Raw genomic sequence first — 17,299 nt, 5'->3', positions numbered from 1 at the left:
TTGTATGTTATATGCATACATGCATTTTCTGGGGTGTAGGTCTGTGACTTTCATTATTACCTATTTCATGTTCATACTGTGGTTAAGAACTATGGTAACAAGACAATATCAGACATATTAGAAATACTGATCCAGCTCAGCTAGATTTATAAAATTTATAGAATTATCTAGAAGTGATATGGATAATGTAAGATTAAAAGTTCTGTTCTTATTGAGAATCATCTTTCTCAATGTTATTGCAGCTTAAAGGTCAGACCTAAGACCAATAGATGTCTCTCCTTCCTTTCATCCACAGCTCTTCTATACAGTATTCTTTCGTTCATATAAAATTGAATATGAACTTTGAATATCAATTGTTAAATGTTAAAGCCCCTTTTAAAGAATGGTGACCTTAAATATTAGTGTCAATCCTACAATAAAGTTCATCTATTCATACATTTACCAAATATTTACTGTGTTACCTATGTACTAAGCACTGTCATATACTGAGAACACAGCAATGAGCGAGATGTGGTGCTTCCACTCTGTTAGGGGGTAACAGGCAATAACATGTAAACAGTAAATTATATACTTTCAGAGAGTCTTAAGTGCTGTGAAGGAAGTAGCAGTTTAATGGATAGGGTGGTTAGGGAGGTGACATTTAAGCAGAGAGCTAAATGATGAGATCAGGTTATGTGAAGCTCTGAAGCACAAGTAAGCTTTGCTTGTCTGAGGAACACTACAGAAGGCCAGTGGGGCCAGAACATGGTGAACAAAAAGCAAAGTGGGAAGAGGTGAAACCATAGCAATGCTTTTATATCAAGTAGAGACTGGCTGAGAATTTGGTTCTTATTGATTGCATGGATTCCTACATTGATTTCATAACTTCAAATCCTAAATAGGATGACTATCTTACTATTTTATAGTTAAAAATGAGGCCAGGCACGATGGCTCACACCTGTAATCCTAGCACTTTGGGAGGCCGAGGTGGGTGGATTCCTTGAGGCCAGAGTTCGAGATCAGCCTGGGCAGCATGGTAAAAAAAAAAAACAAAAACCCGTCTCTACTAAAAATACAAAAATTAGCTGGGCATGGCAGTACATGCCTTTAAATCCCAGCTACCTGGGAGGCTGAGGCATGAGAATCGCTTGAACCCAGAAGGCAGAGGTTGCAGTGACCTGAGATCCTATTACTACACTCCAGTCTGGGTGACAGAGTAAGACTTTGTCTCAGGGTAAAAAAAAAGCTAAAAAAACAAAAAAAACAGAGGGAGAATTAGAAAAATGGGGAGGAAGACTGATGTAGCAAGAAAAGAATGTTTTAGAGTCAACCTAATTTGGAGTTCAGGGAGCAACCATTTGTTATTTGTATACCTTGGGCAATTCACCTACCTGCCTGTTGCTTATTTCTTTGCCTGAAAATGGAAATAAGGTCATCTCCCCACACCCAAGTTATGACTGCTATCAGATGAGATGGTTTGTGCGAAAGCCCCAAATGAATCTCTCAGTCTGCATACAGTGGCTGAGAAACAGAAAGAAAACGTAGGCAGGCAAAAAGGATGTTTAATAATAATATATCTGCAATGACACTAAACTGAAAAAAAAAAGTTAGTTATTATTTTGGGCCAGCAGTACACTGAGTGAGTTATTATAGTACCCTGTTTAGTGTTCACAGCAATCCATAAGATAGGTTCTGTTGCTATCCTCATTTTATGAAAGAGGAACAGGGAGGCTTTGAAAGGTTATTTGTTCAAGGTCACATAGATATTGAGTCCTAAACTTCAAACGCTAAAGCTCAATCATTTATTCAAAGGGAAATCCTCTGAATACCCTCACTTATTGCCTATTTGTTTTAATTTAGACAAAACTATAATCAACTTGCTTATCTGTTTTCCTACTCCACTGATCTCCAGTATCTGTAACTTAAACAAGGACAAACAGGTTTTGGTGGAGATAGGCACCCTCATGGCAATAAGATAGGAACACTACTACAAGGAACAGAAATAAACACCCATGCACAAACACACCAATAAAAAGAAAACAGCACCAGCCAACATGGTGAAACCCCGTTTCCACTAAAAATACAAAAATTAGCCGGGTGTGGTGGTGTGTGCCTGTAATCCTAGCTACTTGGGGGGCTGAGGCACGAGAATCGCTTGAGCCCGGGAGGCAGAGGTTGCAGTATCACTCCACTGCACACCAGCCTGGGCAACAGAGTGATGCTGAGAAAAGGGGCACTCTTCTATACCCACACAACAGTCGTCATTCCTCAAAAAAACTGGAGGCATCACTGAATACACCCGGCACACTAACTGATGCTCATAAAGAATGACACCAAATCACCACTCTTAAAGGGAAGTGCATAATGAAATTAAGAACATTCTGTCCAAATGCTTAAAACTAGGAAACAAATATAAAACTTACTTATACAGAATACCTTATTTCTCAAAGACAACTGGATTAAATAAAACATAACTGTATTTTAAATACTAATATAGCATATAGTATGATTCCATATATATAAAGTTCCAAACCAGGAAAAACTATAGCATTGAAGGCTGCATACTTAGGAAGAGAGTAAAAAGAAAAGGAAATGTTCATTGTAAACGTCAGAGTAGTTTAGGAGAGACTTGGGAAGGAGCCTGTGTGACAGCAATGTTCAACTTTTTGACCTCAGTGGTGGTGACAAAGGGTGTTCACTTTACAGTCATTTGTTAAGCTGTATTTGTATGATTTCAGCACTTTTCTATATTTGTCATATATTTCACAATAAATAATGTTGAAAGAGAAACTGAACTTAAAAAAGAAAACTATATATGACTAACAAAGAATACAGTACTTTCGCTTAGGTGTGTTTCATATAGGTCACATCATTTTATTCTCTTGCCAGTTTCTGTGAGGCAAAAAGGGCAGGTCTCCTCCTCCTCCCCTTCTCATTTTAAAGATGGGGACCCTGGAGTCCTAGGGGGTTCACCACCTTGCCGGTGAGCCGGGACTCCCACCCCTGCCTGGTGTTTCCAAGTACCCTGCTCTCCTAGCCCCCAGCTCATCTTTGCAGACACATTGTAGGAGCAGAATATATTGCTGAGCAATTGTGAAGTCAGAGAGTGAATTTTCCTCAAGATCAAAACCTCACCTGTCACTGTGCTCCGCTGCAATCTCATGCTTGCCCTGAGAATCGATCTTCACCTCCCTGACCATGTTAAACCAGGCCCTGAAAATCTTCTTCTGAAGAAAATGTACACAAAATTTTCTTACTTCTTCCTGCAGATCAGTCATGTACTGAGGATGAAGACAGAAATAAGTGAGAGAAAAAATATCAGTTGACAAAGAATTAGAGCAAATAAACAGCACAAAAGACAGAATTGAAACAGAAATGAAACAAAAGAAACAAATGACACTAGAGACACAAAGAAAAGGATAACCTGGCAGCCAAGATAATATCCTCTATAATGTACCCTAAAAATGGTAACAGAACACATGAGTAGAAACAGTTATAAGATTGAAGGGGTGAGTTTCTAAATCACTTGAGCACTGTGAGACAAGAAACAAGAAATGAGTATAAAAACAAAAGCTGATGGAATGATAACTTACAGTTTATACACACTCCGTGAAACAAACACATGCTTAGTATTTTACACTAATAAAAAATTGACTTGCCATTTTCACATTTATTTCAAAGCAGTGAATGGGATTGACTATTCTTTTGTTCTTGAAAAAACATAATGACCCTGGACATTCTGGATTCCATTTAGTTTTCTTAAATAGGACTGAGCAATGAGATGTATTTAAGGTGCCCTTCCCTATATCCTTACCTGTAGCCAGCTCCGGATGACTCTCTTAAGCAGTATTTGGGAATAAAATTGATCAGCCTGGGCCATCTTTCTAGCCAGACTTTCCTGACTACACTGGAACCAGGTCAGCAGATATTTCCTCTGCAGGAACAAACAGTAATGTTCTTCTGCCACCTGGATAATTTTTTAAATGAGAAATATGATTCCTTACATTTAAAATCATTTAAACAAACACATCACCTTTGGAAATGATGCTATAAAACACATTTAGGCAGTTGGTAGAGAATAATCTGAAGGTACATGCAGCCTGTGTCCTAAAAGCTTTGACTGTTGACCTATTCTATGGAGGTTATAGATTCACATCACGATTGGCCTTTCAATGCCAGCTCCCTGAAGACCACAGTGATTTGCTGGTTATGGAAACGGAACAAACAACCTCTAAGCCATTACTTCACTTCCCCTGAGTTTTGGAGTGGGTAGCTGGCAACATTCTCAGTTTGCTCTCCTGGAGCTTGGACAGCAACTCCACAACAAACCTCTCTTTCTCATGACTTAACCACTGTCTAATTGAGGAAATGCCAATACTTTCAATTAGTGTTGTGGAATGAGCTGTCACCAGCATTGACATTTAGACATTATCAATAAACCACAAAACCATCTGATAGAAAATAACATGAATAATTTAATGTCTTTTCAACTATCATTCTATCAAAATAAACATACAAATCAGAATTTATAGATTTTTAAAAGTAACTGTTATATTCTTTTAAGAGGCAGGAGGGGAAAAGTCTTCTCCCTTAGTCCTCTCCAAACAATGACACATTTTTCTAAGCCTTGTCTAGATATCTGGCACTGTGAATGTGATTGATTCATGTGAGTCTCTTGGAAGTCATATTTATTGGCCAAAATGACCACCATGGAGGTCTCTGTGGCACCAGAGATTTCTGTCTGTCCTGGACTCATCTCAGCAGCCTGAGAGCCAAAAGATGAAATAACATTTTATCTAGTTTGAATTTTTAATCATTTAGTTGAATGCACTGGATAAATTTGTTAGGGAAATTTTAGAAATTTCAGTGGTGTTTGATTTCATATATCTCTCTGCAGTAGAGTGAATAACTGTTCTCTCTAATAGAATTATACACCCATACTCTTTGCAATGTGATTTCACAGTTCCTCCCTGTAGAGTGGATGGAGCTCCTTTTCTCCTCAATGACTTTGAGCTTGGCCCTATGATTTGCTTTGGCCAGTGGAATGTGGACATAATATAAGCAGTGGGTTTACATAATTTGGTTTGGCCTTTTGTAGCTCTGAATAGCTGCTGTAACCAGAATGAGAGGCTTGGGGAGAGACCTGAACTCAATCCACAACTGGCCCACAGACATATGAGTGAGAAATAAATACTTGAGCTGTAAGCCACTGATATTTGGGGGTTGTTTGTTATTCAACTTTATCACAGGCAGAAACCTGACCAATGTACCTTATGGTAATAACTCTTCTCTTACTCAAACTGAGAGAAGCTTCTATTCATCTTACCTTGGGGGGATCTCTAATAAAACATTTCCTCTCATTTTTTCCAACCTATTCAATTACAAAGTCCTTCTCTACCTTAGAAGACCAAATCAAAAATTGTATCCAGAACAAATATACACATTCAATTAATTTATCTTTCTGGCTTCAAATCACCAAACCCTCCCCTCCCCCAAGCTTAACTGGGCATCCATCCTATTTGGAAAAGTTCATTTTCTAATCTGGGGGGTAACACTGCACCTGGACGTTTTGTTTGCTTTGCATTCTCAATATCTTCCAAGGCTCTAGACCTTTTTTCCTTAGCAAGACACCTTCATAATGTTCTTTGGCTATTGCTTCCAGCTGCTGGTTCCTCTTAATTCTCTTCTGCTTCTCAAGTTCTTTCTGGAAAAGATTAAAAAGCAAAATGCTGTGATCAAAAAATGAATGAATTTCATTTCAATGAAAAGCTAATGAATTTAATTTGAACATGTAACCATTGGACGGTGTGTTAATCATGATAACAGAGCTCTGGATAATAGGGCTTTTTCTTAAAAAAAAAAAAAAAAAAGAAGGAAATAATTCTGCTAAGAGGGTCAGGAGAAGCTGGTCATGAGTCTACAAGAATCAGGGCTATGCATATTCTTGGGTTTATTCAGTATTGTTCACAGAAATAATTTACCTCTCACCAAGTTACTAAAAGGTAAAACATCTAGTTAGGAGAGCAATCAGGATTTTTTCCCTCATATGAAAAACCCAGCCATACAGCCACTTCATTTAAACTATGGGATAGAAATTTAATGATACTCCATTAAAAGTCCAGAAGAATATTCTTACTACTAAGCTATTTTTCTTTTTAGGTGAAGAACAGTAAGTCCAGAGGCAAGTTAAAGATAGTTGATCATCATTAAGCTACCTTCCCTCTCCTAAGAAGGAAAAAGATGAACTATTCCTGGTAATACACTGAGAAAAGACACTCCATGACCCTCAAAGAACTGTACCCCTCAGGGGTGTGACCAAGAAGGATGACAAAAACTTAATGATCGACCCTATAGGTATCATTATTTCCTTTATTTCCTTTTTCTCTTGTAATAAAAATAGCTTATAGTAAAGGTGAGAGAAAAAGAAATCTACCCAGAAAGGGTGAGTGGGAGCAAGTGACACCTGCGGTGAAAGACACAAGAGCAACAAAGACTGAAGACTGCTTTCATAGTCGTCATCTTTGCAGCATAAATACACAAACATTTAATTTAAGCTGATTTCCTTTACTTCATATGATTTCACATCAGGAAAAAGGCAGTGGTGAACTGGCTGATCCTGACAAGCTACTTACTGTGCCTGAGCCTTCTGTGAGAGAAACATTACAGAGAGAGCAATGGAACATTTCTAATATGGAAGGAAGAATTGCTCTAATTTTCCAATACAAACTGCCTATTTCTGTACAAGCTCTGAAAAATGAAATGTCCATATTCTCTCAGACATTAAACCAAAATAAGCTTTATACTCTTTATTCCAGGCACTTGAGATACTTGTTGAATGAAATGGCCAGAGAGAAAATTTACAACAATTTTCTCATGCGTAGTAAGAGGAAGCTGAGGGTTAAGTGGGGAGGAAAACAGAAACTGACCCTTCCACATCCACTGAAATGTCCCTGTAGCATTAAGGCAGCAGCTGCATCTTGCAGACAGACATCTAACGCAGATAATAACCTTTGGAGAAGCCCTCAGGCTCAGACAAAAGAACCTGTTCTCATGCACAGATAAGTTACGGTGTAAATATCTCCTAGAATGATAACTATGGCTGGTGTTATCGGCTCCAAAAGGAAAATTATTTTCAGGAGAATTGTGGGGAAAACCAGACTTTTTCAAAGTCTACATTTCCATGGAAAAAATTAAGAAAAACATGAGTTCTGTTTAAGTCAAAATGTTGTATTCTTACACAGCAATTTAATTCAAATGTGTAGCTCCTCCCTCTATTAAGGATTCCTCAATAGAGCTGGTTGTATTTCATTAATAATACATTTTCAATCTCCTTGTATATAAAATGTCTTTAATAGCACCTGCATCCATGATTTACTGTGAGGATTACATGATATGATGCCGTTTTGAGATGGCACTTATAGTGGGGATCTGTGTAGCTAGGGTTTCATAGAATACATAGTTCACTCGGGCTAAAAAGGGATATAAAATCTGGGCTTCTTTCTGAAATAAATGTGTGGCTTTGTCAGCTAGTATGCTTTAGAAGAAAAGCCAGAAATTACAGCTATGTTAAAAAAAAGTACAGGGAAATTGACTCTGCCCCAAAACTCTTGGCCTTCTGTCCCTTGTATGCTACTCTCCCTTTGTGCTCTAGAATATATTCCTGCTTACCCACTCCTGTAATTTATACTCTGCTCTTCTGCATCATGAATTTCTCCCTTACTACTGGATTATTCCCATCAGTATGCAAACATGTGCCAGTATCTCCCCTCTTCAAAACAAAACAAAAAAAAAACAAATAAAACAAACAAACAAAAACTAACAAAAAAGAACTAGAGGCCATGAGTACAGATGCAGATCTCTTTGATCTCATGAGATCCCCATCTATCTCTGATCTCATGAGATCCGCATCTATGCTTATGGTCTCTAGTTCCTCACCTATTCTCTCCTCAGCCCACTGGAAATGGGGCTCCTTTCCTAGCACACCACTGAAAGCCCTGTTGCTCTAGGTCATGAATGCTTGCTGGGCTTCCAAATCAAAGAATCATTTATCCGTGCTACTTTTAATTGAACTCAGTAGCATTCAGCCAAATTCACCACTCCCATCACTCCCCTAACAGAAATACTTTTTTCTCTTGGTGTTTTGATTCTAAACTCTCCTGTTCTCTTTCTACCTCACTAGCTCCTCATCCTCTGAATAGCTATTTATAGTCCTTAGGTCTTGATCTTGGACTCTTATCTCTACTCTATCCAGACAGTCTCCCAAGTTGATTACAGCTACTTCCAGAGCATTAAAAACATTGACTTGTTTTTTCACTTCCATACACAATCTTGTCGTCCAGGCTTATATACCCAAGCACATATTGGACATGTTCATTTGGATGTCTAATAGGTATCTCACATTTAACATGCCCCCACTAGACACTGTGGAGGCCGCCTCGGCATCCAGGAGCTCAAATATCAGCTCTTCAGAGAGGTATTTCCCATACTGCTTCCACCAACTATACCACTCTCTCCCTACTTCTTTAGTCATTAATTTGACTAAACTAGCAAATTTCCCCAACTAGCATATAAGCTTTCAGAGGGCAGGGCTGTTATTGGTCTTCTTCATTGCTACATTCTAACATCTAGAACAATGACTATCATGTAGTAAATGCTTTACAGATATTTGTTCAATGTGCAAATATACTTGACAAACAATTATGGAAAACTTTAAATCTTGCCTTGTTTTCTCTGATAAAATTATTTTTTCAACCACAAACTTCAGCTGCCCATCAATCAGAAGTATATATAGCCATAAAAGTTACTGCCTGTTAAGTATAAGCATTTAATAAACATAGAGGGGGTGTTAAGAAGAGGTTAGATTTTTATTTTTGGAAGGTCACTGTGTGAGACCTCTGAGTGGCCACCTTACTGTGGCACCCAACATGCTCTTCTAGCAGGGTCATGGGGACACTAAGCTGTAGCCATGTCTTGCCCCTGTACCACCTCTTGCTGAATATAGAGGATGGGTCTGTCATGGGGGCTTATCCCTGAGGAATTCTTCCAGTTCCTTTATCTAAAATGGTGTCATAGCACCCTATACACACATAACTGGGTTTATCTCATAGTATCTCTCCAAAGAAATATATATGATTCACCAGACACTTCATCATATCAACAGTAGGGTCTTTTATTTACGTCATTAGAAAACATGGTACCTCTGTTGGACAATTTGCTGGTACACTCAATGAGCCAAAAAACTGCCCAAATAGAAGAGGTTAAGCAGAGTTCAACCAAACACATCTAGGATGCAAATGATTTAGAGAAGTCTCAGAAGGCACTTGCTCAGAAGTGCCATTATCTTTTTGATATCCAGAGGAATAACACTACTATGGCCTTGGAGGTTGCTTACTGGGAAAAGCTATATAAAGTATATAAGGAAGTAAAGAATTGCTTGGCAGAACTTGATGCCTCAAAAGGAATAAGACCCATGAAAATCTGAGTGGAGAAGCACATTGTGTAGAGCATCTTTGTCCAGAGGGAAAAGAAGACAATTGCCATGTGCATTTTATATCTAAAGTTGTCCTCAAAGAAGACTCAAGTATAGCCAGTCTATAAATGCATCTATCTCAATTCAGATAGCTCCAGTCAATTAATGGAATGGAAACTAGTCTATGTGACAAACTCTTTGTATCTATTGCTATGAACTGCAGCTTCTAAGAAGAAAATGTTTGGGCTTGGTATAGTGAGAGAAATAAAATGATCTCTTAGTCAGTAATGTACTTTTCACCATTCTTGTTCTGCGTAAGTGGTTTTCTTCCAACAAGGAAAAAGCTGGTCAGGCAACGAATTCATGATTTTTTTTGTGAACTGATCAGAGATCTGAAGCTACCCCCAAATCTGGAGAGACAGGCATCTTCAAGGAAGCACAAGACCTAAGCATTTGTTTATCCGAGGCAGAAGCCACTGGATACCATATGAGTGAGTAAGACGATTAAACTAGAAATGTTGGTGAACTGATGGAGGCAGAGAGTGAGTGGGCCAGCATGAGAAGGTTGAAGCTCCTGGGGATCACAGTCATGGGGGGTCTTCTCATCCCTTTGCAGGCTTTTCTTCTAAGAACCCCACCAGGCTCTCACAGAGAAGATCATGGAGAATCCACAGAAAGTTCCCACCATGGTTCTGGCTGGGGAGAGGCACAGCAGCAACTGCAAAATCTTCCCAGAGCATTCTTCCTTAGGAAACAAAAGTTTTATCTGTCCTAGCAACCACCCCAGTGCACTGGCAGAATAGCACTCCTTCTGAGGGAAGGGCACGCAGGGGATTCTGCCCAGACAAGTCCTCCCTACCTCACTTAGGGGTTGGGGAAGCCTTATTCTCCAGAGGGAAGGTCTTTAAGGTCACAGACTGAGACTGTGGTGGATACCCACTGCGGATAAAGGGAAAAGGGGGGCAGAAAAAAGCTCTACCACTGGAGTAGGAACAGAAGTTATCTGAGTGCCTAAAGCTGTGCATTCCAAACACTGATACTTAATCAGAACACAGAATTCTCCCCATCATCCACACCCTATCACCACAGTTATACAAGCTTCCAATAATAATAGTGGATTACAGCTGGGAGAGCTGTAAACAACAGATTCTCTCTGGGGAGCAGCATAAAAGGAAGACCCAAAACCAAAAGAGGAAGCAAAAACAAAGTCACTAGAAGACAATAAAGTCTCTGGTATCTACAGCACACAGCAACAAACTTCAACGATGGTGACCATGGCAACAACAAGCTTCAAACATAGCCCAATTCCTGGCTAAATTAGTACAAATCTCCACACTCTAGGCCAACGTGTTGCAGTTTCTATTGCCCTGAACAGAGGTCTGGCCTTCAACAAAAAAATACAAGGCATACCCAAAGATAAGAAGTAAATACACCCTGAAAAGATGAGGCAATCATCAGAACAAGCCTCAGATATGACAGAGATGTTGGAACTATCAGAGAGGGAATTTTAAATAACTTCCAAAAATAATGTTAAATGTTCTAATGGAAAAGGTAGACATCCCAGATCAGATATTTTAGCAGAGACATGGAAACTATAAAAAAAGATTCAAAACAAAAATGCTAGAAATAAAAAAACACATGGCAATAGAGATAGAAGAGGCACTTCAACTGGCTTACTGCTAGAAGATACAGCCAAGGAAAGAATCAGGTAACCTGACAATATGGCAATGGAAATTACACAAACTGAAAGGCAAAAAGAGTGAAAAACACAATAGTGCATCTGAGAGCTGTGGGACAGTATGAAACAATGTAACACTGGCATAACAAATCCCATAAGGAAAATAAAAAGAATGGGGCAAGTGAAATAATTTGAAGAAATAATGGGCAAACATATTCCAAAATCAGTAACAAAACACAAAATAATATATCCAAGAAACTTAAGACCACCAAAGCCAAGACCAAACCAACCAACCAACAAACCAACCAACCAACCATACCTAGACATATCATATTCTGCTAAAAATCAAAGACAAAGTCTTGAAGGTAGCTAAAGGGAAACACCTACTGTCATGAACTGCATGCTTGTGTCCTCCTAAAGTTAACTATGTTGAAGCCCTAACCCCTCTTGTGGCTGTATTTGAACATAGGGCCACTAAGGAAGTAATTAAAGTGAAATGGGGTCCTAGGGTGCAGCCCTAATTGTATAGAATTAATGTCCTTATAAGAAGCAATACCATGGTGCACTTGTTTGCTCTCTCTCGCATGCGCTCTCTCCCTCTCCCACGTGCTGTCTCCCTCTCCCACGCACTCTCTCCCTCTCCCACGCGCTCTCTCCCTCTTCCCTCTCTGTCTCCAAACACAAACACCAAGGAAAGGTTATATGAGGACACAGTGAGAAGTCGTCTACAAGCCAAGAAGACCCCTTTCCAAAAGCCAACCATGCAGGCACCCTGATCTTGGACTTTCCAGCCTCTAAAACTGTTGAGAAAACAAATTTCAGTTGTTTAATCCACCTAGTCTGTGACATTTTGTTATGGCAGCCTGAACAGAATAAGACACCCGCAAAGAAAGACAGGTAAGAATTACAGTAGATGTCTTGTGAGAAACCAGGCAGCAAGAAAACAATACAGTAACATCATTAAGGTGTTGAAAGAAAAAAAAAAAACCTGTCAACCCAGAATTCTATATCCAGCAAAAAACATACTTTAAAAACGAAGGAAAAATAAAGACTCTCGAACAAATAAAAACTGAAGGAATTCACTGCCAGCAGATCTACCCTACAAGAAATGGTAAAGAAAGTTCTTCAGGCATAAAGAATATAATACAGGTTAAGAACTTAGATCTATACAAAGAAATGAAGAGCATGGGAAACAGAAGAAATAAAGGTAAAATGTAATCATCTTATTTTTAATTCCACTAAGAGAAAACTAATTGTTAAAATAATAAGTTTAACAAGATATTGGCTATTTATAGTATACATAAAAATATAACATGACAACAATACCAAAAGGAATGGGAGGAAGGAACTGGGAAACACTGATAGAAGGTTCTTTCACTACATATAAAGTGTTGTTATTTGAAGGTGGAAAGAGATTATTATTATTATTTGAGATAGGGTCTTGCTATGTTACCCAGGCTTGTCTCAAACTACTGGACTCAGGCAGTCCTCCTGCCTCAGCCTCCAAAGTAGCTGAGATTACAGGTACATGCTACCACACTCAGGTAGAAGGAGATTATTTTAAAAATGTAAACACTAGGGTAACTAAAAATATTTTCAAAAGAGGGCCAGGCACAGTGGCTCACGCCGGTAATCCCAGCACTTTGGGAGGCCGAGGCAGGTGGATCACGAGGTTAGGAGTTTGAGACCAGCCTGGTCAAGATGTCTCTACTAAAAATACAAAAATTAGCCAGGTGTAGTGGCGGGCATGTGCAATCCCAGCTATTTGGGAGGCTGAGGCAGGAGAATCGCTTGAACCCAGGAGGCAGATGTTGCAGTAAGCCGAGATCATGCCACTACACTCCAGCCTGGGCGACAGAGCAAGACTCCATCTCAAATATATATATATATATTTATATTTACATTTATATTTATATTTATATATTTATATTTTAAAGAGATATAAATAAAAACTACAAAAAAAATGATAAAACAGAATCATAAAGATGCTTAATTAAAACCAGATAAGGTAGGGGAAAAAAAAAGAAAAACAAAGAATAAGTACAACAAATAGAAAATAGCTAACAAGAAGATAGATTTTAATCCAGTTGTGGCTAGGTGTGGTGGCTCACGCCTGTAATCCCAGAACTTTGGGAGGCTGAGATGGGTGGATCACCTGAGGACGGGAGTTCAAGACCAGCCTGACCAACATGATGAAACCTAGTCTCTACTAAAAATACAAAATTAGCCAGGCGTGGTGGTGCATGCCTATAATCCCAGCTACACGGAAGGCTGAGGCAGGAGAACCGTTTGAACCCAGGAGGCAGAGGTTGCAGTGAGCTGAGATCACGCCATTGCACTCTAGCCTGGACAACAAGGGTGAGACTCCATCTCAAAAAAAAAATTTTTTTTTTAATCCAGTTTTATCAATAATCACTTTAAAGTTAATGGGCTAAACGTAATAGTTAAAAGACTGAGATTATCAGATTAGATACCAAATGAAGAAACAGCTATATGATGTCTATAAGACATTCAATTTTATAGGACATAGATGTAAGTCTTTTTTTTTTTGAGATGGAGTCTCGCTCTGTCGCCCAGGCTGGAGTGCAGTGGCTTGATCTCGGCTCACTGCAAGCTCCACCTCCCAGGTTCATGCCATTCTCCTGCCTCCGCCTCCCAATTAGCTGGGACTACAGGTGCCTGTCACCATACCTGGCTAATTTTTTTGTATTTTTTTTAGTAGAGACGGGGTTTCACCTTGTTAGCCAGGATGGTCTCGATCTCCTAACCTCACGATCCACCTGCCTCGGCATCCCAAAGTGCTGGGATTAGAGGTGTGAGCCACTGCGCCCAGCCATGTAAGTCTTTTTAAACATACATGCACCTAATAACAAACCTTCAAAGTACATGAGGCAAAACCAGATAGATATGAAAGGAGAAATGAATGCCCAAGTTTAGTTAGAAACTTCAATATTCCTCTCTCAATAACTGATAGAAGCAGGCAGAAAAATCAGTAAGAATATAGATATAGATACAGTAAGACACAGACATACTCAATGTGACTTGGCATTTTTGCAGACCAATGACAGCTTAGTACTATAGTACTATACATATTCTTCTCAAGTGCACACAGAACATTCACTGAGATATACAATATTCTGGGCCATAAAGCAAAACCTTATAATTTCATGCAATATACATTCTTAGAACATAATGAAATTAAACTAGAAATTAAAACTAGACATTAAACTAGTAGAAAGTTATCTGGAAGTCCTCAAATATTTAAACTTTAAAGAATAAACTTCTTAATAACCCATGGGACAATGAGGACATCTCAAGGGAAATTAAAAATATTTTGAACTAAATAAAGATAAAAATATCAATATATGATATACAAGTAAAAGAGTACTTAGAGGGAAATTTACAGCAGTAAATTCATATACTAGAAAAGGAGAGGCCAGGCATGGTGGCTCATGCCTTTAATCTTACCACTTTGGGAGGCCAAGGTGGGAGGATCTCTTGAGCCCAGGAACTTAAGACCAGCCTGGACAACATAGTGAGACCTCATCTCTACAAAAAATTTTAAAAATCAATTGGACATGGTGGTGCATGCCTGTAGTCGCATTTACTCAGGAGGCTGAGGTGAGAGGATTGCCTGAGCCCAGAAGTTTGAGATTACAGTGAGCTATGATCACACCACTGCATTCCTACCTAGGCAACAGAACAAGGCCCTGTCTCTAAAGAAAGAAAGAAAAAGAGAAAGCTCTGAAATCAATAATTTAAGTTTATATCTTAGGAAACTAGAGGAAGAGAGCAAAATCTTAAGGAAGGAGGAGGACAGAAATAAAAATTAAAGCAGAAATCAATGAAATTGAAAAGAGGAAAATAACAAAGAAAACCAATGAAACCAAAAGTTAGTTTTTGAAAAGAAATGAAATTGATAAAACTGATATCCAGGTAAACCAGAAAAGAGAGAAGATATATATCACCAATATCAAAATTTAAAGAGCAGACATCAATACTGATCTCACAGACATTAAAAAGGTCATAAGAGAATACTAGGACCTCTATTCCAAGAGACTTGAAAACTTAGATTAAATGATCAAATTTCTTGAAATATACAAACTACCAAGGTTTACTCAAGAAGAAAGAAAAACTGAATAGCTCAATATCTATTAAAGAAATAGAATATATTATTTTAAATCCTCTTAAAAAAGAAAACTCCCGGTGAGGGACAAAAAACTACAAATTAGGTTCAGTGTATATTGCTCAGGTGATGGATGCACCTAAATCTCACAAATCCCCACCAAACAATTTACTCATGTAATTAAATACCACCTGTTCCCCCAAAACCTACAGAAATAAAAAATTTAATATAAAATAATTAAAAAAAAGAAAATTCCAGGCCCAGGTGGTTTCACCAGTGAATTCTACCAAACATTTTAGAGAGAAATAACACCAACTTTACACACTCTCTTCCAAAAAGTAAAAAAGGGTATACTTTCCCCATTTTATGAGGCTAACCATTATCCTAATACCACAACAAGACAAACATAATATTTAAAAAAAGGAAATGCAGGCTGGGTGTGGTGGTGCATGCTTAGAATCCCAGCTCCTCAGAAGGCTTAGGCAAGATAACTTGAACCCAAGTGTTCAAGACTAGCCTGCGCAACATAGCGAGACCATACCTCAAAAAAAAAAAAAAAAAAAAGGCCAGACGTGGTGGCTCACGCCTGTAATCCCAGCACTTTGGGAGGCTGAGGTGGGCAGATCACAAGGTTGAAAGTTCAGGCCAGCCTGGCCAACATGGTGAAATCCCATCTCCACTAAAAAAACAAAAAATAGCTGGGTGTGGTGGTGCGTGCCTCTAACCCCAGCTACTCAGGAGGCCAAGGCAGGAGAATCACTTGAACCCGGGAGGTGGAGGTTGCAGTGAGCTGAGATTGCGCCATGGCACTCCAGTCTGGGCAACAGAGTGAGACTCCATCAAAAACAAACAAACAAACAAAAACCCCAAAAACCAAATTCTTAACAAAATACCAGCAAATGAAATCTAACAATATATAAAAATTACACACTATGACCAAGTGGAGTTCATCTCAGGAAGGCAAGGCTAATTTTACATTGGAAGACCAATCAATGTAGTTTACCATATTAGTAGAGGAATTAAGAAAACTATATGATCATATCAAAGATGCAGAAAGAGCTTTCAGTGTTAATAAACACTCTCAGCAATCTAGAAATAAATGAAAACATCCTTCATCTAATAAAAGGCATTCATGAAAAACCCACAGCAAACATCACACTTAATGGTGAGATACTGAATGCTTTCCCCCTAGATATGAAACAAGGCAAGGATGTCTTCTCTCCCCATGCCTATTCCATCTCATACTGGAAGTCCTAACTAGTGCAATAAGGCAAGATAAATAAGTAAAAGGCATGCAGATTGGAAAGGAAGAAATAAAATTGCATTTATTAGCAGACAACCTGGTTGTTTATCTAGAATATTCCAAATAATTTACAAAAATACTTCTGGAACCAAAAAGCGAGTTTAGCAAGATTGCAGGATACAACATCAACATACTAAAATGAATTATATTCCCATATTAGCAATGAATAAATGGAGTATGAAAATTTTAAAAAATATGATTTATAATAGTGCCCCCAAAATGCAGTACTTAGGTACAAATTTAACAAAATGTGAGATGTGAGAAACAATGATGAAAGAAATCAAAGATCTAAATAAATGGAGAAAAGACATCAGCAAGATGGTGGAGTAGCAGCTCTCTACCATCATATCCCCACAGAAGCACTGATTTTTGACAAGTACCCATGGATGAGAGTACCTTTGTGGAAGTCCAGAAGTCCAGCAGTGAAGTTCCAGCACATCACTAGACACGTTGAAGACGGTAAGAATAGTTTCACTTTATCTGGGTCACCCCTCCCTCAAGGCAGCACAGTTCAATGCCAAGAGAGACCCTCACAGCCTGTGATTCCTCCCATAGGGGAAAGTGAGAGGAGAGTGAGAAAGCATTCAGCTCCCTCACATCCCTTGTAGGATGCTGCCCAAGAGGCCCACTTCTTTCTTACCTTACCCAGATTACTGAAGTAATCAGCACAGCTGAGTGGTTCAAGGAAGCTGGGAACAGGGAAGAAAGGCCACAGACCCTTATACTAACCAATAAACAAATAAG

At 38.8% G+C, this 17,299-nt stretch overlaps 1 protein-coding gene across 3 annotated transcripts in view; it reads right to left on the bottom strand.

Annotated features, from left to right (window-relative positions):
• The window catches only part of CCDC191 (coiled-coil domain containing 191), an 88,720-nt gene that overhangs the window by 10,729 nt on the left and 60,692 nt on the right, over positions 1-17,299 (bottom strand). For all 3 annotated transcript variants that reach the window (XM_050778782.1, XM_050778781.1, XM_050778783.1), the window contains 3 exons: positions 5,540-5,683; positions 3,794-3,946; positions 3,115-3,260 (listed from right to left, as the gene is read on the bottom strand). In XM_050778782.1, coding sequence (XP_050634739.1) covers positions 3,115-3,260; positions 3,794-3,946; positions 5,540-5,683 — 443 coding nt within the window. The remainder of the gene's footprint in view (positions 1-3,114; positions 3,261-3,793; positions 3,947-5,539; positions 5,684-17,299) is intronic.

This window comes from Macaca thibetana, chromosome 2 (assembly GCF_024542745.1).
Source record: "Macaca thibetana thibetana isolate TM-01 chromosome 2, ASM2454274v1, whole genome shotgun sequence".
NCBI lineage: Eukaryota > Metazoa > Chordata > Mammalia > Primates > Cercopithecidae > Macaca > Macaca thibetana.
This window is presented reverse-complemented; position numbering and strand designations above follow the sequence as displayed.